The sequence below is a fragment of the Tachypleus tridentatus genome, chromosome 3 (genome assembly GCF_004210375.1).
Source record: "Tachypleus tridentatus isolate NWPU-2018 chromosome 3, ASM421037v1, whole genome shotgun sequence".
Lineage (NCBI taxonomy): Eukaryota > Metazoa > Arthropoda > Merostomata > Xiphosura > Limulidae > Tachypleus > Tachypleus tridentatus.
The window spans coordinates 85,928,312-85,952,055 of NC_134827.1; the positions used below are offsets into that span (position 1 = coordinate 85,928,312).

Sequence of the window (23,744 nt, forward strand, 5' to 3'; positions counted from 1 at the left end):
GTCCATAGGATGATAAGTACACTGTACCTTACTGATTTCGTGTTATCCATATCCATAGGATAATAAGTACAGTGTACCTTAATTATTCATGTTATCCATGTCCATAGGATGATAAGTACACTGTACCTTACTGATTTCGTGTTATCCATGTCCATAGGATGATAAGTACTAAGTACACTGTACCTTACTGATTCGAGTTATCCATGTCCATAGGATGATCGCGGTTGAAGCTAATAAATATACATTTAAATTGTGAGGATACATGAGATTGAATTTATAAAAATAAGACAAACAACTCGTGTTGATTAAGATGTTATAATTACAATATTTATCTTTGTTTGTCTGGATCTTGATGTTTTTATTAAAGGCTCAAAAACGTTTTATTCGATATCAGACTTACGTGGCGGACATCTTCCTCTCTCAAAGCTGGAAAGATCACAGACTTCGACTTCCAGAAAACATGACCAACTATTACCGCCTCCTACCAGTAAGTTGGTTGAAACGTATGTGGAGACCAGACTCTTTCTTCAAGAATGCCAAGAAGGTCACGTTCCAGGAGATGACCATTCCAAATCACTATATCTGGTTGTACTACGATAAAACCATTCTTTATATGGTGAAGTAGGTGTTGGTTTATTATTCATTTAAAGTGAGGATATATACTATTATTATATATAATACATATACATCAGTGAACATGATCTTGAACTGTTCTGTTGAGCATTAGACAAGAATAATTATTATTTTTATTATATATCTAACATTCTACTACAGTACCAGTTACTTTTAACTTGTAGACATGAGCGAACTATGTTGAGCCGCACGTGATGACAAGAAAGTTACTTAAAACAAAAATGTATTCTTAAGACGGGAGATATGAGTAGTAAAACTATAATTAAAAATAAAGTACAGAACAACACTTTGACCTTCTTAGGTCATCTTCAGGCTAACAGGTTTTGAGAATGCATATGTTAAGCCTTTTTTTTTGTCATGTCTACCCGAGAAATGGATTTCATTTTATTTATTCATCATAAATGTTGAATAAATTCAAATCTGTGAGCATATTGATCTCAAATGCTAAGCTAAGAACATATAGAAACGAGGCTTAACTACTTTGGTTTCGACTATAACCTTCTACATTGTGTTTGCAGTTTTGAATAAATATCCTATATAGTCTTAGAATTTGCATAAAAGCTGATAATTAATTTATTATAATAACTCATTATAATCACAGTTTGCTCGATTAAGTTAAACACATAACGATAAGAGGTTTTATTGTGATGCTTGACTGAGAAACAACATAATAGGATATGTCATTTCTGTCTCAAACAATATGAAACGGATTAATCGTTCGATAAATTTCAAAGACCTAGAAATGTACTAACGCGCCACAAAGTAGATATTTTAATAAACCTTAATCTTAATATGAGATAACGTGGACCCCAGTGGCACTATAATTGATCGTTTAAAACTTATAGAGTCAATAGAAAACAGCATTGTTCTTATACATGTAAGTTCTTAAACATGTGTTGATCTTCACATTAAACACTGTGGATACGACATAAGTATTGTTATCAAACATGAGTTGATCTCCACATTAAACACTGTGGATACGACATAAGTATTGTTATCAAACATGAGTTGATCTCCACATTAAACACTGTAGATTCAACATAAGTACTGCTATTAAACAGTGCTTTACCTTTTCTTCTTCTATCATACTTACGTATTTCAATTAGAAGAACAAAAGGAAACTTGACAGTGGCCAAGTTGTAAAAGTATAAATTGTGTTTTGAAACATATAATTAAGGTAGAGGTTACATACAGTTTCATTAAATCTGTTAGTTCTATTACCTCGGTGAAGACATGACATTCTAATAAATGAATGAAATTCTCAGGTCTTTGTTAACCTGAAGGTTGTCTAGGAAGGTCGAAACATTCTCTGCTTATCAATAAAAGTGTTAATACCCATACCAGCCGTTCTGAGATAAATGCTAAACTTTTGTGTATTATTAAGGGTTATAATAGCCTACTTTGTTACCACTGGTGTTCTTGTTGAGTTTACAACATCAGTTGTATTCAATTTATTTCATATCTATTCGACTTTACAGACAAACCGTTAGCATAAGTTTTCTCTTAGAAATCTACTGCGAACAAAAGAACAAACAAGCAACTATCAAGTTTTTTTCCTGAGTGACGTTTCGGTTTCTATAATGAAGCCTTCAGTTCCTCAGCAAGAAAGACCGAAACGTCGTCAAAAGAAGAGAAAACATATGAAGTAGTTCTCTGTTTCTAGGCCTAGGGGATCATCAAATAAAAAATAAACTATAAGTTATCCATTCATTGTTGTAACGAAAAGATATACAAAAGATACTGAGTGGATTTATTATATAGATTTGATTCACTATGGTTTCTAATATATACATTAAATATTCTCTACAGTACACAAAACGGACGTTTTTTTTAATTACGTTTCTTCGGCCAGTGAAAAGAAGCGTGTTTTTCTTATAGCAAAGCCACATCGGGCTATCTGCTCAGCCCACCGAGGGGAATCGAACCCCTGATTTTAGCGTTGTAAATCCGGAGACATACCGCTGTACTAGCGGGGGGCGTGTTTGTTTTGTTTTTTGTTTTTGAATTTTGCACAAAGCTACTCGAGGGCTATCTGTGCTAGCCGTCCCTAATTTAGCAGTGTAAGACTAGAGGGAAGGCAGCTAGTCATCACCACCCACCGCCGACTCTTGGGCTACTTTGACCATGCCGGGCCACGGGGGGGGGGCGTGAAAAGAAGAAATTTGTTTCTGGAAAACAGGGCGAACAGCCTCTAAAACAACAGCTGAAAACACGCGCGAATATCTTCTACGAGCAAAGCTGAACACATTCGAGTACGACTTGCAGTAATTCTTTCTCGCTCAATCTGTTGGCAAAACATTGTTACAAACATCAATCCAGATACACTTAGGCCAAGAGACCGTTGGATCTTGGAAGAAAATCCAAGTCATTACCAAAAAAACAATGATATAAGCCACGAACAAGCTGAGGTTGAATATAGAATCAAGAAAACATAACAAGAACGATTCTATTCCTAACCACAGTGTACGAAATGCTTCAGTGAACTTGACAATAGTTCATGCAGGTAAAAATCAATACTACAAACGGAGAAAGCATGACTCGTTCATAAGGAAATATCCCAGTGAAAGATATTTACACTGCCCGAAGAGTAAATTACGTTGCCTTTATTAAAACATTATTTGTTGTTGGACATAGTTATAAATATATGATTTTGTTGTTGTATAAATGTAAGTATGTGTGTCCATATATACACCCTTGTGCAAATTAATTGAAACAAGACGGAAAATTACGATTTTTTCAAATTTTTGCGTTTTATTTCTAAGAATCCAAAAATTACTCAGAAATTAATACATGACATGATCGCCTTTATTTTTCAGAAGTTCATTAATCCGCTTTAGCATCGAGTCCACGAGTTAACTGCAATCTTTACTAATTTTTGGATCGCGGTACCACACCTCAATTATGGTCTCAATCAGCTTATCTTTTGTAGTACAGTCTTTTCCCCGAAGTCTTTCTTTACAAATCGTCCAAAGATTTTCAATTGGATTTAAGTCCGGAGAGTTTCCAGGCCAGTCCAGCACCTTTATTTACGTTGTAGTCATAAAATTCTTAACAAGTTTCGATGTATGGCACGGAGCCAGATCTTGCTGAAAAATGCCAGATCCATCTGGAAATCTCTTTTCAATTCTGGAACGACTCTTCTCTGCAAAACTTCGATGTACTGTGGCCCTCGCATCATACCTTCTACGATATGTAAGCCTCCGACGCCATAATAGCTGAAAAAGCCCCAACACATCTTCTTCAAGGGATGTTTTACGAACTGATTGATGTAAGATTCTCGAAGTTTCTCACCTGGAGATCTGCGAACATGCAGACTTCTTTGACCCTGTACGAATAAATGAGTCTCATCACTGAATAACACCTTTCTCCATTGTTCTTGCGTACAATGTTCTTGTATTTCAGACCCCATTGATACCATTTTTTCTTCACTGAGTTGGTAAGAATGTTTTTTGGACTGGTCTTCTTGCCCTTCTAACGCAATTTCAAATGAAGTAATATTCCTCAAAATTTCGTCATATATACCAAAAATAGATCGACCGTACTATAAAACACAGCTAATGACGCCGTCTTTGTGAGAAAATGACTATTAAAGAAAATCAGCGGGTCCAGCGAGCCTACACCGGCCGCCATGCTAAAAATATTGTAACATGACCATTTTTTCAATTAGTTTGCACAAGGGTGTATTTAAATTGATATTTTGAATGGGAAGAGAATGGAATGGGTAGAAAAGCCACTAATAGAAGAGCAAACAACGTTTCGACCTTCTTCGGTTATCGTTAAGTATACAATATTCGGTCAATGTGGGTTTTCTCGTCATCACGGATTATAAATGTCATTTCAGTTTCGAAATAACAATGACTTAACTCATTTTGATCTCAAGGACGCTAATTTATACCTAAATAGCTAGGCCTGGCATGGTCAAGTGTGTTAAGGCATTCGAATCCTAATCCGAGGTTCGCGGGTTCGAATCCCGATCGCACCGAACATGCTCGCCCTTTCAGCCGTGGGGGCGTTATAATGTTACGGTCAATCCCACTATTCGTTGGTAAAAGAGTAGCCCAAGAGTCGGCGGTGGGTGGTGATGACTAGCTGCCTTCCCTCTAGTCTTACACTGCTAAATTAGGGACGGCTAGTGCAGATAGCCCTCAAGTAGCTTTGCGCGAAATTAAAAAAAAACAAAAAAAAACCTAAATACTTTAAATACGAAATGTTCTAGCGAAACCTGTCGCGGGACTTTTAATTTGGTATAATATTCTATTTTAATATACTGAAATCTTTAATAAAAATTTCTTAAATACCAGGCAGATACATTTTCGAACGCTGTTGTCTCGGATTGGATTTCTCGTTATCAAGTTTTAATCTGTTTCTTGGAAAGCAATATTTTGTCAGATTGTGCTTTATTCCTTTTACAATTACACTTTCAGGTGTAAAAGTCTGTCACATAAGTACAAACGTTTCTAAGCCACTAACCCATTCTCTTTGAAGGTTAACCCTGCTGCTCTCTTGCGCTATGAAGTTCAAATCTTATCCTCATGATACGCAGACGTGTTCGTTGAAAATTGAAAGTCGTAAGTTTCTCTGTCTTATTTTGAATTACAAATGTAATTAATGGAAATTAAAATTGGTTTAATAGGCCTGAGAATTACAACTGGTTTTCTTTATTGCAGAAAATAAAACAACAATATAGAAAGCTCAAACGTTTTCCATACAACTATGTGAGGTACTACATAATCTAATATATAGATGTAGTAGTACATAATCTAATATCTATGTTAGGTAGTACATAATCTAATATCTATGTCAGGTAGTATAGAATCTAATATCTGTGTAAAGTAGTATATACTCTAATATCTATGTAAAGTACTAGACAATCTAATATCTGGGTAAGATAGTACATAATCTAATATCTATGTAAAGTACCAGACAATCTAATATCTGGGTAAGATAGTACATAATCTAATATCTATGTAAGTAGTAAAAAAATTAATATCTATGTAAAGTAGTACATTCCCTAATATCTATGTAAGATTGTACATAATGTAATAGTTATGTAAGGTAGTGTACAATCTAACATTTATGTAAATTAGTGCACAATCTAATATCTATGTAAAGTAGTGCACAATCTAATATCTATGTAAAGTAGTGCACAATCTAATATCTATGTAAAGTAGTGCACAATCTAACATCTACGTAAGGTAGTACATAATCTAATATGTATGTAAGGTAGTACATAATCTAAAATCTGTGTAAGGTAGTACACAATATAATATGTAGGTAACATCGGATACAATCTAATATATATGTAAAGTAGTACATAACCGAATACCTTTTTAAGTTAGTACACAATCTAATATCTATCTAAGGTAGTACATATCTTAATATTTATGTGAAGAAGTACAAAATCCAATATCTACACAAAGTAGTACATAATCTAATATCTATGTAAAGTAGTACATAATCTATTACCTATGTAAGGTTGTACTTAATCTAATATCCATGTGAGGTAGTATTTAATCTAATATCTAGGCAAAGTAGTACTTAATCTAATATCCACGTGAGGTAGTACATAATCTAATATTTATGTAATGTGGTACATAATATAATATCTACGTGAGATAGTATATAATATAATATCTATGTAAGGTGGTACACAATTTTATATCTAGGTGAGATAATAGATAATGTAATATCTATGTAAGATACTACATGATGTGATATCTATGTAAGGTCTTGCACAATCTAATATCTATGTAAGGTTGTACTTAATCTATTATGTAATAAAGGTAATACATAATCTAATATATATATATATATTTTATATATTATATATATATATATATAAGGTAGTACACGTTCTAATATCTATCTAAGGTAGTACACAATCTATTATCTATGTAAAGTATTAACTCAAGTATTATCTTTTCTGAAGAATACAAACGTATGAAGTTTTTAAATTCTGTTCTTGTTAATTATAGAGATTTCATTCCAAAAACAAGTTTTTGAGTCTTAAACTTTAGATAAGTCTGAAGAATGTGTAAGTTAATAAGACCTTTATTTGACATTTAACCATGTGGTCAAGAATGAGTACTCGATGCAAGAAACCTAGTTTAGAAAGAATAAAAACTTGTTTTTCCTGGCCAATATACTTTTTTGTATAGTTACAGTTTGTGCCTAAACAAGTGCTTCAGATCTGAGCCAAAGACTTGACAGTTTTGAGAAGAATAATGATTTAATTAACGAAAATATAATTAATCCTTTAATGTGAATTCTGGCATGTTATTTAATTATAACGTAACCAAAGCTATTCTCACAATATTACTTATAAAGTATTCTGTATATTTGTTTCAAACAAAGGCTAAAAACATTACACTTGTTTTAGAATGAAAGGGTTAAGACCATAACATAGCAGTTTTAAAGATGGCTCCTCAGTCAAAATGGCCGAAATGTTTCAAATTATTTTTCCTAACTGATACAGGAATAAAAAAAATATTATTTTATTAACAACTCTCTGTTCAGGTTTGATTTGTTTTGAATTTCGCGCAAAGCTACACGAAGGCTATCAGCGCTAGTCGTCCCTAATTTCGAAGTGTAAGACAAGAGGGAAGACAGCTAGTCATCACTACCCACTGCCAACTCTTAAGCTACTCTTTTACAAACGAATAGTAGGGTTGACCGTCACATAATAACGCCCCCACGGCTGAAAGGCAAACTTGTTTGGTGTGACAGGGATTCAAACATGCGATCCTCAGACTGCGAGTCGAGTGCTTTAACCACATGTCAATGCCGGGCCACTCCGTTCAACGCTGTAGCTATTGTAATTACACCATAAAGACTGTAATACGTAGCTAGCTAGGTCTATGCATGGATTATCTTTTTGTTCTTCGTGGTAAATATAATGAATTAACTTAATATTTGAACAATTGTTTAATCTGAAGTCTTAGTTTAAGGAATTTCTAATTCAATCTACACTTTAATCAACGTGTGTTATTGTGTTGAGAAGTTAAATTCTCCTGAACTAGTTTAACCCAATAACAGACGTTAATCAAAGTGCAGATCGGGGTCCGGCATGGCCAGGTGGTTAAGGCGCTCTACTCGCAATCTGAGGATCACAGGTTCGAATTCCCGTCACACCAAATATGCTTGCCCTTTCAGCTGTGAGGGCGTTATAAAATAACTGTCAATCCACTATTCGTTGGTGAAAGAGTAGCTCAAAAGTGAGTAGTGGGTAATGATCACTAGCTGGTTTTTTTCTAGTCTTACATTGCTAATTAGGGACGGCTACTGGAGACAGCCCTCGTGTAGCTTTGCGTGAAATTCAAAACAAACAAATAAAGTGTAGGTTTAGCTGTACCTCCCTTAGACTTAAATCAGCTTACTATTCCAAAAATTGTTTAATCTTTATTATGTGTTATAATGTGTCTATGTAATATGAGGAACTTAGCAGTGACCAATAAAAGGTTTTCTTCACTTCGACTATCCAGTGTGTAGATTTCTCTCATAGTGACTATAAAGCACGTATGTTTAATGGTAAATTTACTGTGTGTTTTTTATTGCTTTTTTTTTTGGTGGGATTAGTGGAACAAAAATCAGAGACGCTTAAAACAAGATGGACATATTACACTTGACGTCTTACTGAGACTCGTCAAGAGTGAAACCCGTTTTGTCGGTGTGCATGTTCACACGTCAAGGAAAAAGGCTTATGAAGGAAGACGAAATCTAAACCTTAAGAGCACCAGAAACACGACATTTCCAGAGAACTTAAAAACAAGAATTATTATTATTTTTACTTTATCTTTCACTAAAATATTAATTCTCAAACTTTCGTTGGTTCTCAGTTTCCTTATTTATTTTTTGCTAGACTCCTAGCGTAAAAACTTGGAAAGTTATTAGCACACTGAGTTTTAATGTGTTTGTGTGTATATATATATATACATATGGCTCTGTAAAATATTTTCACTTATAGTTCTGTCTTGTTTTAGTATCATATACTATTGATGATTTTGTTTTAGTATCATACACTACAGATGATCTTGTTTTCGCCTGGGAAGAGTACGTTCCTTTGGTAGTAGATGAATCAATCGAACTTCCACAACATAATCTGATTGAAACTAAACTAGGGGACTGTACGCAGATTTATTCAACAGGTAAAAATATTTTTTTATGTAATTTACTGTGAAATTGAAAGGCTTAGTGCGTAGTCCAATTTTGCTGTGTTCTTTTCAGATTTGGTATATAAATATAGAACTTAGCAGTCGAAATAACCCAATAAATAAACAAACACACCCGATTGGAATGAGCGTCTTGAATAAAACTGGGAGAGACTTCTAAAACAACAAATAAATAGAAGAATTTTGAATTCCACCTTTACGAAGTTGCATATACCTCTGACAATTGTCAAAAGTCTTAGAATAATATCAGTAAAGTCAGTAAAAGTAAAAGAATCAAGAGATGTCTGAAATGGTTCTTAAGAAGTAAGAAATATTAAAGTTACCTTCGATTTTCTTATTATAATGTATGGAATCTATACAAAAATTCAGCTAATATTTTCAAACGTAAAGCTACACTGTAAGCTATCTGCACTGTGCCTACAACTGGTATCAAACACAGATATTTTAGCCTTAACCTCTAGGGACATTCATCTAATCTTAATGCAAATAATTCAGTATTATTAAGTTTATGGTATATAAATATTACTATAAACTATTTATTTTTGTATTACGTTTGAAGTTTGGTTTATTTTCAGCTTTATAAGATATATGAAAGTTTACGGTAACATACATATATATATATATATATAGTTAAGCCTAACAAATTCGTGGCTTATTTTTCATTTCGCTTGAAATTTCCTTATTCTTGGCTCCATCTATGCTTCGTCTTTCTTGTAGATATATTTGCAGATATTTTACCCGGTCAGATAAACAAATTCACATAGATGTAACTTCACTTCAGTTAATAAAATTACATATAAATTAAACAACCAAGTAGAATAATGGCATTTATAACAGCGTAAAGAGTATAAAACAGTTGTTTGTTTGAAGTTAAGCACAAAGCGACACAATTGTCAAACTGTGCTGTGTTCACCACGGGTATTGAAACTGAGTACAAAACACGGTTCTAAAAGTTGAAATAAAGAAACCCGCGGAAATGGAGAAAAGCCCGTACAAAAGAAAGAAGAAACTAAAGATGTTTATAGTAGTCTGCTAAACGAATCGAAACATAAGTTATTTCAAAGTAAAGTAAATGTAAAGTTGTAATGAATGCAAACTTAGCTGATGATACATAAACGTCTGAATGCATGTGTACAAAGTGATAAGATTATCATTTTGAACGAACTGTGCAGTAGTTTTTTTCTATGAAATTACATGCGAATTAAGCGTTTTTATATGAAATACTTTGCAACTGAAAACACTAAAGTTGAAATCAAAACCACTCGTCACATGTTCAACTGAACATCGTGCCCCTGCGTCGAAAGTATATATTTCGTTTGAAAATACGAGCCAAGGTTTTTGCATAATATTGTGTTCAACGTGTGACGACTAGTTTCGATTTTACTTCCAACAGCTAAACAGAAAGAAGGAAATAAGTCTGCAAAAGCTGACGCTCACAAGGTTTTTTGTTTTTTTTTACCAAATAGCAGAGTTGAATATTATGTAACTTAAAAGTATGGAATTTGCTCAGTGGCATGTTGCAAAGTTCAAAACCATGGATCTTCTCATCCGAAGCGCGGCACACCAACCATTGTGTCACACCCGGCTTGGTTTAGATTTATCTATAAATGTTTAAAATAAACTCTTAACACTTGGGTAGAAATAATACTGATAGCAGAAGTAATATTATAATAGACAAAAAACAAAACATCGAACATTGCATTATGTGATGTTCAAACAGACCTTGTATCTACTTACAACTCTAAACTCCCTCTGGTAGACACAACATATTGGCCAATATAGCTTTGTTTGTTTGTTTTTAACAGCAAACTTCTTGAACAAACTTATCTATATTTTTAACATATAAGAGATATTGCACCTGAAATATTTATAGTTATAACTCCATGCAAAGTTAATTATATAATAAAGTAATAACTCTGTAATTAGCATATTAATATTGTCATGTGGTTTATTGTAGCTCCTTATTCACCTAATCGCGGTCTCTTAAATGAATTACTATATTTATTAATTCATTACCTCAACAGGACAATTACACTTATTGCGTAAACTAGTAAGTTTCACTTCAATCGTTATATCATTAATTCATCTCACTGAAACCGCGTCTATCTTCCTTAAAAGTTAAGGAATGGTCGATATATTTAAGTACCAGAACTAATTTAAGAATTAGCATTTAAACTGTAGCATTTGATTAGCTAATTTGAATCAAAGGCAGGAAAGCGATTCTGTGGTTATTAGATGTTAGTACAAGGTAAGAAACTCCAACATTTCGCGAACATGACATGAACACAGTGAAACATAATATAGATTTCAGTAACTAAATCATATCAATGTTATCTATCTCCGCGATGCTCAGTGATAAAATATAAGGCTATATAATTTTAAAACTCGGGTTCGATTCAAAAGAAGACAACTTAGATTCTCCATTATGGAACTGCACATTTAAAAATATATATAAAAAATTAGAGTAGAAAGTGTTTAAAGTATGCATGTTCTAAGTTTGTTCGCTTGTTTCGTTATTAAGTGCAAAGTTGCACTTATGGGCTATTTGCGCTGAGTTTACAGAAAAATGTAATACAGATATTAGTGTTGTAAAACCACAAATTTGCTGTCGATCCATTGAGATGCTTATATTAGATTAAAGACATATAGTTATAGAGAAAATTTAAGATAAATGGATAGGAGAGCTCCTCCGTCATCAAGCCTTATATTTAACATTTTTTATATTTATTTTTATTTAGTCTTCACTAGACGAGCAGAATGTTTTCAAATTCTTAGCCCCTTGACACCCAAAAATATAAATCGCGGTCTGTAGTTTGACACTTATGGTATACCATAAGAACTAGAGAAAAATCCAACAATTCCATCAAGGATGCACCACTTTATGACATAATCATGCTGTGATCACTTCCTATATCCGTCAACAATAGGGGCACTATAATGTTACGGTCAATCTCACTACTCGTTGGTAAAAGAGTAGCTTAAGAATTAGCGGGGATTTTTGATGACTAACTGCCTTCCCTCTTGCTTATTACTTCAAAATTAGTGACAGCTAGCGCAGTTAGCCCTCGAGGAACAATGTGTAAAATTCAGTTAATCTTCAATAACAAACTTCAAGGGACACGAACCACTAATTTCTTTATTAAGTTTAAAATAAGGAAAGAAAAAAATTCTATCGTACGTCATGCGGGGTTTGTATTTAAAAAAAAATCAATAAATCTCTAACCGAAATAACGACGTACCATGAGACGAAAGGAAATTACGAACTTTAATTCTTTAATTACAAAAAGAAAACTAAGGCGTCATTGTTGTGTGTGCTTTCTGGACACAAGAACTTTTTTTCTGGTAGCTATAACACAGCTTCGGCACTATTTAAAGAAGTGATTCGGTTTTTTTCAACTCTAATAGTAAAATTCTGTTTTTTTTAAACACAGTTATGTACCTATGAAACACTTTGTATTAGATCTAAAGTAGATTAAGTCCGAAAACACTCAGTATTGCTTCCACTTTATTTATCGTTTAGCGCCTTCCAGAGCACGTTGTCTCTCGTGCAGTCACATTCACATTCATAACGAATAAATAAATAAAGACACTGGAATTGATGTTTACGTGAACTGTAAATTCTACAGCAATATTATTCCTTTGAGAATATATTATAGGTGTAACAGGATTGTTAGAATAAAGAGGTTAGTTTTAAGTTGTGTTCATTAAAGTTATAAAACTAAGCCAAACTGTCTGTAACTATAGTTCTTTATTTGTTAAAATCATCGTATTATCTTCATCCACAGATAAGATCTTAATTCCGAATTCGTGATTTCAGGAAATTTTACGTGTATCAAAGTGATGTTTACGTTAAAGCGGCGCCTGGGTTACTACATGTTTCACACGTATATTCCAACCTGTTTGATAGTCATCATGTCCTGGATTTCTTTTTGGATCAGACCGGAAGCTGTCCCAGCACGCGTCACGCTCTGCGTCACGAGCCTACTGACGCTATCCACTCAGCATGCGCAGTCTCAGAAATCTCTTCCACCTGTGTCGTATATCAAAGCAATTGATATATTTATGATTTCGTGCACCGTGTTTGTTTTTGCCTCTTTAATGGAATATGCTTTAGTGAATATTCTAATAGTAGAGGCAGAAGAAGACACGCCAGTGAGAAGAGGCTTGGATGGTGTTGTAGCTTTAAGGAAAACGTCGGTAAGTGTGACTTAATATGGTAATAATAATTTTGTATGCAAAAACGGCTCGTTTGGGTTGAGAAAATATTTTACATAGAAGAGCGAACAACGTTTCGAAAGTCGAAACGAGCCGTTTTTGCATATAAATTTCTCAACAAGTGGGTTTCTCGACATCACTAATGGTAATAATAAATTCAGTCTTTGTGTGGAAAAACTAACACCAATTTTAGCGCATCGTTTTTGCTGTTAAAGTCCAGAGATTGTTCCTAATATGTTGGTCAATTGAAAATAATACATGTTTTAAATAGAACATAAAACTTCCAATAAAAACAAATTAATATGTCAGTACTAAACAACCTAGTCAGTAATGTTAGATTGTTGTGAATTTCGAGCACAGCTACACGAGAACTATCTGCATTAGCCGTCCATAATTTAGCAGTGTAAGACTAGAGAGAAAGTAGCTTAGTCTTCACTTCCCAAGGCACCCACCAACTCTTGGGCAACCTTTTTACCAACAAATAGTGGGATTGACCGTCACTTTATAACACCCCTTCCCAGCTGAAAGGGTGAGCATGTTTGATGGAATGGGGATTGAGACACCATTCGTTAATTCAGCTAGTTAAATACAGCATCCACACTTTATTTACCATATTTAATGCCGAAAAGGCCTTTGGTCAAATACCAAGGTTTATCCGGCTTTGTGTATGCGCTATATACGTATCATCAGATTCCATGAATAACGATTTTGTAATGAAGTAAACAAATGTTAAGTATTGTCTATTTTAATTACAAATCAGAATTTTTAGGCTAAGGATTATTAACATTTTATTATTATTTACTTTTGTTGTTTCATTTAAAGTAACTTTATGATAATTCAAAAGATCATGTAATCCAGAATGCCAGTGTAAGACATCAAAAAGCATAGTTTCATTATTAAGGATCTCTTAGTGTTAACAATATTTTGGGCCGTTTTCTCAACATCATCGCACGAAGCTCGGGTAGTTAATGGAGACTTGAGTGAGTCTTAAATCTTAAGCAGTCCAGTGGCACAGCGGACTTACAACGCTAGAAACCGGGTTTTAATACCCTTGGTAGGCAGAGCACGGATAGCTCGTTGTGTATATTTGTGCTTGATTAGAAACACGCGTACATCTGAAATCCATTTATTGAACTAAAATTACAAAATGCCATTTGTAATTAAACATAACAATAATAAGAATTAGAAGTAATGTAACTGGGTGTATTCAATATTTCATTAAAAAATATTTTTCATTGAAAAGTTAACAGAATACAGAAACGCTGTTAGTTTTGTTCGCTGTGGCGAATTTAATGTTCCTTGAAAAAAACTAACATTAAAAAAGTGACATTTATACACTACATCTGCTCCCCAGTATCACAGCGGACTTCCAGTGCTAAAAACCGCTTTTCGATACTCCTGGTAGGCTAAGCACAGATAGTCCACTGTGTAACACTCTTCACCCTAGCGATATCTTCCAGCTAGTAAAAAGCGATTAAACGGTTCAGACAGTTTAAGTTTAAAACACCTTGACACCTGAGATAAAATACATTACAAAGGTAGCAGAACTATATTACATCTTACACAACAAAAACAAAACTAACACCTATGACGATAAAAAATATATATAATAAAATAAATAACCAAATAAGAAGTGGACCATGAAGTCCTTCGTTACATGATAAGAAAATTGAAATCTAATTAAATGAGATCTAATAAACGAAAATATGTTAAGAGAAAGAAACCATGTATTCATCTAAATTGATCAATAACCTAAATTTATTTCTTGTTACACTAGTATCTATAGCTATCACATAAAACTTCTGTTTAAATGGTAATTCCGAAACAAGAAGCCAGGTGGGTTAAGACTTTCGACTCGTTATCTGAGGGTCAACATTCTTGTCCTTTCAGCCGTGTGTGCGTTATAATGTGACGGTAAATACCACTAATCGTTAGTAAAATAGTAGCTCAAGTTTTGGCGGTGGGTGGTGATGACTGGCTGCCTTCCCTCTTGTCTTACACTGCTAAATTAGGGACGGCTAGCGCAGATAGCTCTCGAGTAGCTTTGCTCGAAATTAAAAACAAAACAAAAACAAAACAAGAACAAAATATATCTTATTTCTTAATTAAACAAAGCACAGCTATGTTTGTTTGTTATTATATGTATTTCGAAGGCTTCTTACAACTACGTAACGTAAAAGATGTTTCTCAAATATCCTTATTTAAGGAAATGAAATATCAGGCTTTAGTGAACAGGGAGCAGTCTAATTTGTTGTCGTAATTAAATAACATATTTAGGAAACGTTTTTTCAAGTTTACGTCAAAGTGATGAAGTAGCAATTATTTAACAGCAAGTTTTGATTAATCTAGGAATTATTATAAATAATTTATCAATCTTTTAATTAGCATTTATCAATCTCTCTATTTCTTAAACGTTCACTTATAAATATAGGTAGAGTTCGGTTTACTTCACTGCAGTTTGCAATTTAACAGGAAACTTCACAATGGTCTTTCTGTGCCCTGCTTATCACGGATTCCGAAACTCGGTTGTTAGCGTCGTAAGTCTATATAAATACTTCTGTGCCACTGGAGGGTTCAAATGTTGGTTAGCAAAGGATTTGTTTATTAAAAAAAGAGCCTCAAACAATAAAATAAAAATTATTAAATACACGTTTATTTTCAAATGTGTTTCGAAATAACGACCTTATTTTTCACTTATAGTGGTTATTATCCAGCAAATTCCAATTTATCGTAAATGTATCCAGTGTACTTTTACAGAGAAAGAGCTTTTATTTTCCATGTCCATAGACAATAATCAAACCTTTTAAAGACAACTGTACTTTGGCTTCTTTGAAAATGTGTAATCCTAAAAAGAGCCAGAGTTTTTCGTAATCAGAGCAATGTTTTCAATAATCTCTTCCCGGACTGAGAAAACATGACGTTATGTGGAAAGAATAAAAATGCAATCCTTATTAGGATGGAGTTGCCACTCATGTTACTGGTGTCCACTTATACAGTAAAACAAGGCGTTGGAAATTATCACCAACACTTCAGAGTTTGTAATCTTCCTTGAGAGAAAGCACATGTGATACCCTGAATGAGTTATCTAATTTAGTAAGTAACTAGGATGAGAAGAAGTTAATAGTTCCCTTGACTGACTTTCTGTATTGGGAACATAAACATATGCAAACACATATGTACATAAGGTTAACAAACAATGTTTCTTACAATACTTTAATACCGCAATAAATTTTTACTATGCCCCAGAAAGCTTAAAGAATGGAAGTTGGTCCAAAATAAAAGTTTAAGAAACGGAGCCAATTTCCATTGAAACATTATAAAGACTGTCAATAAAATTTATTTATTTGTTTCCATGCTTTTTGCTTAATATTATTATTCTAATAGAAACCGTAACTTAGAAACTGTACATGCATGTGACCTCCTCCAAGTTACAATTAATCGATTTTGTTGAAGAAATATCTATTGAAAATGTTTGATCTATTCCAAAACCTATTTAGGCTCGGCATAGCCAGGTGGTTGAAGCACTCGGCTTGTAATCCGAAGGACGCGGATTCGAATTCCCGTTACATCAAATTGCTCGCCCTTTCAGCCGTGGGGGCGTTATGATGTGATGGTTAATTTCACTGTTCGTTGGTAACAGAGTAAGTAGCCCAAGAGTTTGCGGTGAGTGATGATGACTAGCAGCCTTTCCTCTAGTCTTACACTGCTTAATTAGGGACGGCTAGCGTTGATAGCCCTCGTGTAGATTTTCGCGAAATTCAAAAACAAACAAACAAATAAACCACAACCTATTTATCTGGATCAGACTTGACATGCTATATGTTTTTCTTTGTATAAACTTACATTTGCTCTAGTTGTGGAAGGAACCCTGAAACACAGCAATAACCCAAATACAGGGTTTCGATACCCGTCATGGGTACATCACAGATAACCTTTGTGTAGTTTCGTGATTAGTTAAAAACAAACCACCAGAAAATTAATGTAGTTAGCGCCTTTAAAATAAAGCACATTCCGGTTACCTCTAGTTAAAAACTTGTTTCTATCCAAAGGTGCTTATTTAAAACGTGTATAATCCTTCAACAATATTTTACTACGCTAAAGATAAACACACACGTTACATTTTAAGAGTTCAGTAACCGTACAAGAACAACAGGTAATCGAAGACTGGCGATGTTCGTTGTTATTCTACTGCTCTTCTGATTGAACAGCTTTATGATTGTACACTCTATTGGTCGTAATTAACACCCCCGAAAGTATTGCGAACTGCGAAATGGAGAGCGCTAATTATTCATATGTGATTTGTTGATTTCAAGGCTAATAAGTGTGTGTATATATATTTTTCTTCTTTTTTCGAATTAAAGTAATAAAAATGGATTAAGTGTTGGAGTACTCTAGCTGCCAAAACTACAGTAATAAGATGGATCGCAGTAGAGGATTATATGTGGTATTACTACTGCTGTTACAAAAAGTAAGCTTTATAAAAACACCGATAGGGAGATAATTAAAAGAAGTTTATTTGAAATATCGCGTAAAACTACACAAGGGCTATCTGCGCTAGCTGTCCTTAATTTATCAGTTCAAGACTAGAGTGAAGGCAGATAGTCATCACTACTCACCGTTAACTCTTTAGCTACTCTTTTACCAACGCATATTGAGATTGATAGTACATAGTAACGCCCCCACGATTGAAAGAGCGAGCATATTTGGTGAGATGAGGAACCCGTAACCCTCACATTACGAGTCAAGTGCCTTAACTACCTGGCTATGGTGGACTTTAAAGACAGGGTTTTATTTAGGGACAATGTTTTATTCACTTTTTAAAAATAATAAGTTTCATGTGGTAGTTTATTGTGTTAGTCCAGAGCTACCAAGTAAGTTAATCGCACTGAGCCCAATATGGGGAATCGAACTGAGTCCTCAACTACGGAGAGACATATGAACTTGAAGTAATTCATATTATAGTTATTTTCCTTTATCATCGCTCTAAGAAAAATATGAGAAAATAACAATAAAGTAATATATCCCTCCCCAGAAAAAGTCTAAAATGTGAATACATAGTGTTACTACGCATTATTTTAAAAGAGTGTTTTCGACGTTATTTTACAAAGTTTAGTTTAATGGTTTTATTCTAGACACTAGACTCACAGGTAAATTGAATGACATCCACATTGAACTATCTGCTGTGTACAGCATGGGAATCGAGCTGTTATTCCATATGGAGATGTTACTTAAGCGGGCGTTGACGGACTTCATGATAAAGTTCGCCCTCATCATACGTGAACAATTTGTTTGGTAATATTTCTTTTCATTAATTTTAGACCCCACTGGTACAGCGGCAAATCTACAAATTTACAACGCTAAAATCAGGGGTTCGATTCCCCTCAGTGGACTCAGAGATAGTCCGATGTGACTTTGTTATAAGAAAACACACACACATTAATTTTAGCCGAAATTTGAAAAATCGTCCTCTAGTGGACAACGTCGTAAACTACAATTAGCTATTTCAAACCTTAAAATGAATTAGTGTTGTTTCTTCGAGGAACGCATAGTATGAGCATTATAAGCCACAACTGGTGTTCCCAGTTAATGATGTCATTCCTTGACATAATACCCCATCAAATTCTACCACTGCAGTAGCCAAAGGCAACTTTCTGAATGTTAGAAATCCAGAATAAAATATTTAATTGTAATTAGTAATGAGAAAACACACTTGTAGAGATGACCGAAGAAGGTCGAAACGTTGTTCGCTCCTCTACATAAAAATTTTTCTCAACCCAAACCAGCCGTTTTTACATATATATTTAATTGTAATATTTTTTAAACATTTATTTTAATGTCAAAACTCTAGTGACTAAAAACATAAATACATGTTGTTTCTTTTTGTGTTTTGTTCTTGCCTCCGTAGGAAGGTGAACCGCTTCCAAACGGGACCAAAAGAAGTGCAAACGCTTCTTTTACGCAACGCAAAAGAGAACAAGCTCTTTCAATTGACAAAGTATCTCGAGTTTGTTTTCCGTTGTTGTTCCTGATTCTTAACGCCATCTATTGGTCATTGTTTCTCATTTTCACGCCGGAGTAAACATATGACGTATTCGGGCGAATCGAGGCTTATTCTACGATCATTGAAAGATGGGAAAGAGAAAAGGAAAGAGATGGACTTTGATCCCTACGAGTCAAGTTAAATGGAGTTGATTTCAGTCGTTGACAGGTGTTTCCAAACAAATTGTTTCATAAAAAACAATGAAGTAAAAACAACTGAAAAAAGACATGAGAGGAATTTTGCAAAAAAAATTAATTAATATCAACTGTACTGTGATTTTAATATTTTATTCACTCTGAGAAAAACATACCGAGAAACGTTTCATCTAAAGTCTAAAAACCCTTCCTAAATGAATATTATTTTCACAAAGACAGGAAAAGACCAACTCGAGTGAATTGCACTTGTCAATGTATTGTTGATTGCACTTTACATTTATTTATTCTTTCTATCTTAAATTATAAAGTATGAATATACACCTTCAAACTTAAATATTTTATGTATATGAATGTTAATATTTCATATCCGGAATTTTTAAAAGAATAATAAGTTTCTTCAAGCACACATTAACCTGTTCACTACCAAGTATTTACAGCTGCTACAATACAACTCTAATGCTTCTTCATTTTGTAAGTTATTTCGTGACGCCATTTTGGATCGAAAGTGAAACAATTTGTAAGTAGGTCAAATGTATGTATGGTACTGACATCTAGCGTTGAACTTAGGTATTATTGAGAACGAATTAACTCCACCGTGGCACTGTGTTACCGATCGGCTTGGACGAGTTATCTCGTCTACGGCAATGAACAGGTTAAAAGTGAACGCACACTTGCAGTAGTAACTCGATGTATGATTTTCTTCGCAAAATACAAAGATGCTAGGGAATAAAAATAGTAATAGAATTATTACAATATAAATGAAAGCGGGAAGTAAAGAACTGTAGGTCTACGCTAATGACTGTATTACATATGGTTAGCATAGCTAAGTTTCCTCAAATTCCATATTAGAAAGTTTAATCATTTAGGGAGATACGTAGCAGTTTTTAGTTTAAACTGTTAACTGTTAAGATATTAACCTGAATATGACCTAGAAAGGTCGAAACGTTGTTCTCTACTTTTATTTTAATTGAAGTTTTAATACCCATACCAGATGTATTCAGATGCATTTTTACTTTAAGCGGGTTTCTCGTCATCACGAATAAAATTATTTTATTATAATTTACAGCTCTTAGAGTAACGCTGGTGCTAACATTCGCACGTGCACAAATCGTACCAATGAGCGAAAGGCTGTTTCTGTTTTATTAATACCGTTTTAACTTGTGCACATGAGAATAATCTAATTGGTGATAGCAACAGCAGCGTCGAACCCTTTATAAAAAATGTTCTACATTACGTAAAAAAATTTAACTTGTAATGAAATAATATTCGTATCCAGTAAGTGAACTTAAAACCTCACTACCAATTCTACGTTGTCTTTAGTGTCACCACGATGAACATTCGTGTCTGATGTCAAGAAACGATAAACTTCTGGTAATCAATATTTTATTCTTTTGTGTAAATAGAGAAATTTTGTCATCATGTTCTATGTAAACTCTAAATGATGTTATAAATCTAATATTCTAAAAAAAATCAGCGTGTCAAATTATTTGTTCGTATTTTATTTTTTAGTATAGTTCGATTTAAAAAAAACAATTACATTTTTATAGACGTTAGCAGCAAAATATCAAAAAAACATTTTTTAGTTTTTAAAGTACTATGTAAATATAAAAAGTATTTTATTTCCTATAAGAGAAACCTTTAGTAGGATAATAATTATCTAACAAATTAGTGTTAAAGTAAAATGAATATTTTAAACTTCAGTCGATATATATATATATATTTTAATTAATACACGTCACCAAATGATACAATTGTAATTCTACAACACTAAAATCAGGGGTTCGATTCCTCTCGATGGACACAGCAGATAACCCAATATAGCTTTGCTAAAAGAAAAACACACACACAGTTGATACACACAAAAATATATATGTTTGTACATTAACATATTTTTGTTGTTGTTTTTCATACGTTTATTATTAGGTACATAAGAAAAGTGTGGTTTACGTTTCACCAAGCCAACCTGATATCATGCTGTACAAGGCTAACCAGAGATATCTTTACATTAAATAATAGACAAGTTTTAAGATTACAATCGTTTATTATGAAAACTGTATAATTCACACCCTTGCTACACTTACAATGAATAATTCTGAGTTATTTGGCGTGTAAGGTATTTTGAGTGGGAAATGAGTTCCTTTATGATTGCTAAGTGGTGTGGGAGTATATTATATATTTTGCTCTTTATTATTTATTGTTTGGATATAAACGGTTGTCGTACTCATATTTAAACACGACAACTGAAGTAACCCTTTCATCATCGACTTTCAAGCACGTGTTACATTGACGTAAACAGTTAACTGGTTTTAGAAGGGAAAAAAAGACGCGAAAAAAAAGATTTTAATAAAGTGTGCAACTACTTGAACGTCAAAAATACTGTCGATTCACTATGTTGAATTTGGAAAATAAAGAAATTTATCGAAAATGCCGTACGGTATATTTTTATATATTGAAAACTCCAAACTGATTTTTTTTTCACACATACGAGAACTGTGGCTAAGCAAATTTATAAATATCTAGTACATTAATTCGTTTAGTCGGACGAACACACCAGTATAAGCTGTGAAGTTATGAAAGTACACTTCCCAAGACATTTTTACAAGTACCAAAAGTTTATTCTGAGCGTAACTTTACAATATTGAGGATGTTTCAAAACCTGAAAAAAAATCCAGCAAAAACCAAGCTCGATATATCAATCAATAACATCATTTTACTTGGCTTTTAAATAAAAATACATAAACATTATAACTTCGGACGTTATGTATGTGAAATACGCGTATTGGAGAACTTCACATTAATACTTGCTTTAGAAAGCTCGCTTCTTAGTTTCTAATCGTCAAGCTTGATGGATATAGCGCTAATAGTAAGACATAGGTAGTCCGTTGTATAGATTTGCGTTTAAATTAGAACGATCGAGTTCTTGTTAAAACAAAAATAGAGAATATTGTGGGATAGCCCTAACTCTCGATGTGATTAACTGAAACGAAAAGTTAATAAATCTACAATGTGTTAAAGTAGATGGAAAGTTAAGTTAAAAAGTAATGGAAACAACTTAACCTTCTGTCTACGTATGATAAGTTCCAAATAAATTAACTTTCAATACGGGAATTAAAAAAACAAACAAACGATTCTTGTAAGAAGGTGAAACAATAATGTTGAAACGTTTGTCAAATTAACTTATTTTGATTCAGGATTATATGTTTATTTTATTTCATTAAAAGTTTTTTAAAACTGTTTTTACATAAAATAATCTGCACGGCCGTGGGATCGAAACCCGTTGCCAAACATCCTCGTTCTTGCATACGTAGAAGGCATTATAATGTGACTGTCAATTCTATTTTTTTGTTTAAAGAAAGGAGCCTAAGAGTTGGCGGTGGGTGATGTTGACTAGCTTTTTTATCTGTAACCTATAAATTCGAAATCAGGGAAAAACAACGCAAATGGCCTTTGAGTAGCCTTGCTCTATATCCAACTCTCTATATGTCCCAATTTGATTGACAATGATTTGTTTTCTATGCCATTAAGTGTAGTTCTAAATAACCGATCTGAGTACATTTTAATGATTTGATTGAATGAATATTTTGGTCGAAAAAGGATGTTACATGCTACTCCTAAAAGCAACCAATTTTCCATGACATCACAGTAACATTAAACAATGTCAACTTGTCGTTCTGATACATGCTTTACCACAGCGACTTTATATCGATTGATTTTGTTTCGAGTCTTACTGAGCTAGGTTCAAGATTATTGTAATATAACGGTTACATCCTCTGTATAGTGGGGGCTGAACAAACAAACGAAACCTTCTGTTTGTTTTAATGGACAAACAAACACTTCTATAGAAGTACACAAACCAGCACACAAGTAACGACAATGCCAGATGCTTACGATGTGAGACTCAATCATGTCTTCCAGAGAGGATTCAACAGAGATTTTGTATTTGTGTGTAAGATCGAACAGACCGTCGATGACGAAGGACGATGACAGTCTTAAGTTGGCTGTCAATAGTGATTGCTGTAGTAAAATCTTAACTGAAAATAGAGACTGTATTAATAAAGGCATCAAATACCATTTGTGAGATTACACATTATGGAATGTGTCACGAAAAAAAATGGCAAGTATAAGACGAAACTTTAATCAATTTAAATGCCATGGTACAAACAGCAACCACAACTGCCTTATTACTCTAATAGACATACGTAAGCGAATGTTAATGCACAGTGAACTTAAGTATGGAATTTATAAGAATGGTTTGGACATGTGATATTTCAGTAAAATGGGAGCGGATATTTTTTAATACTGCTAATAGAAGATCTAAATAAAATTATTGTAAATTCTTCGATTTTAAGGTGGGTCATATCTTACTGGTATGGATTTCTACCAGCCATTGCACGTGAAGAATAAAAAGAATATGTTCAGTGATGGATTTAGTGGGATTGGCTAGGTCAAAAATGTGACAGTTTTTTTAAACAACAATAGTAAATTTTTGTTCTTAGCTTTGGAATTAAGCACAAAGTTACACGAGGGCTGTCT

The 23,744-nt window shown here is 33.5% G+C and overlaps 1 protein-coding gene across 1 annotated transcript in view; it reads left to right on the top strand.

Moving 5' to 3' along the window:
* Positions 1 to 20,671, top strand: part of LOC143247396 (glycine receptor subunit alpha-2-like) — a 42,155-nt gene extending 21,484 nt beyond the window's left edge. Inside the window, exons 5-9 of the mRNA XM_076495399.1 lie at positions 395 to 621; positions 5,119 to 5,201; positions 8,643 to 8,777; positions 12,619 to 12,998; positions 18,922 to 20,671. Of these exons, the coding sequence (XP_076351514.1) occupies positions 395 to 621; positions 5,119 to 5,201; positions 8,643 to 8,777; positions 12,619 to 12,998; positions 18,922 to 19,095 (999 nt within the window). The 3' untranslated portion in view covers positions 19,096 to 20,671. The remainder of the gene's footprint in view (positions 1 to 394; positions 622 to 5,118; positions 5,202 to 8,642; positions 8,778 to 12,618; positions 12,999 to 18,921) is intronic.
* The last annotated feature ends 3,073 nt before the right edge of the window (positions 20,672 to 23,744 follow it).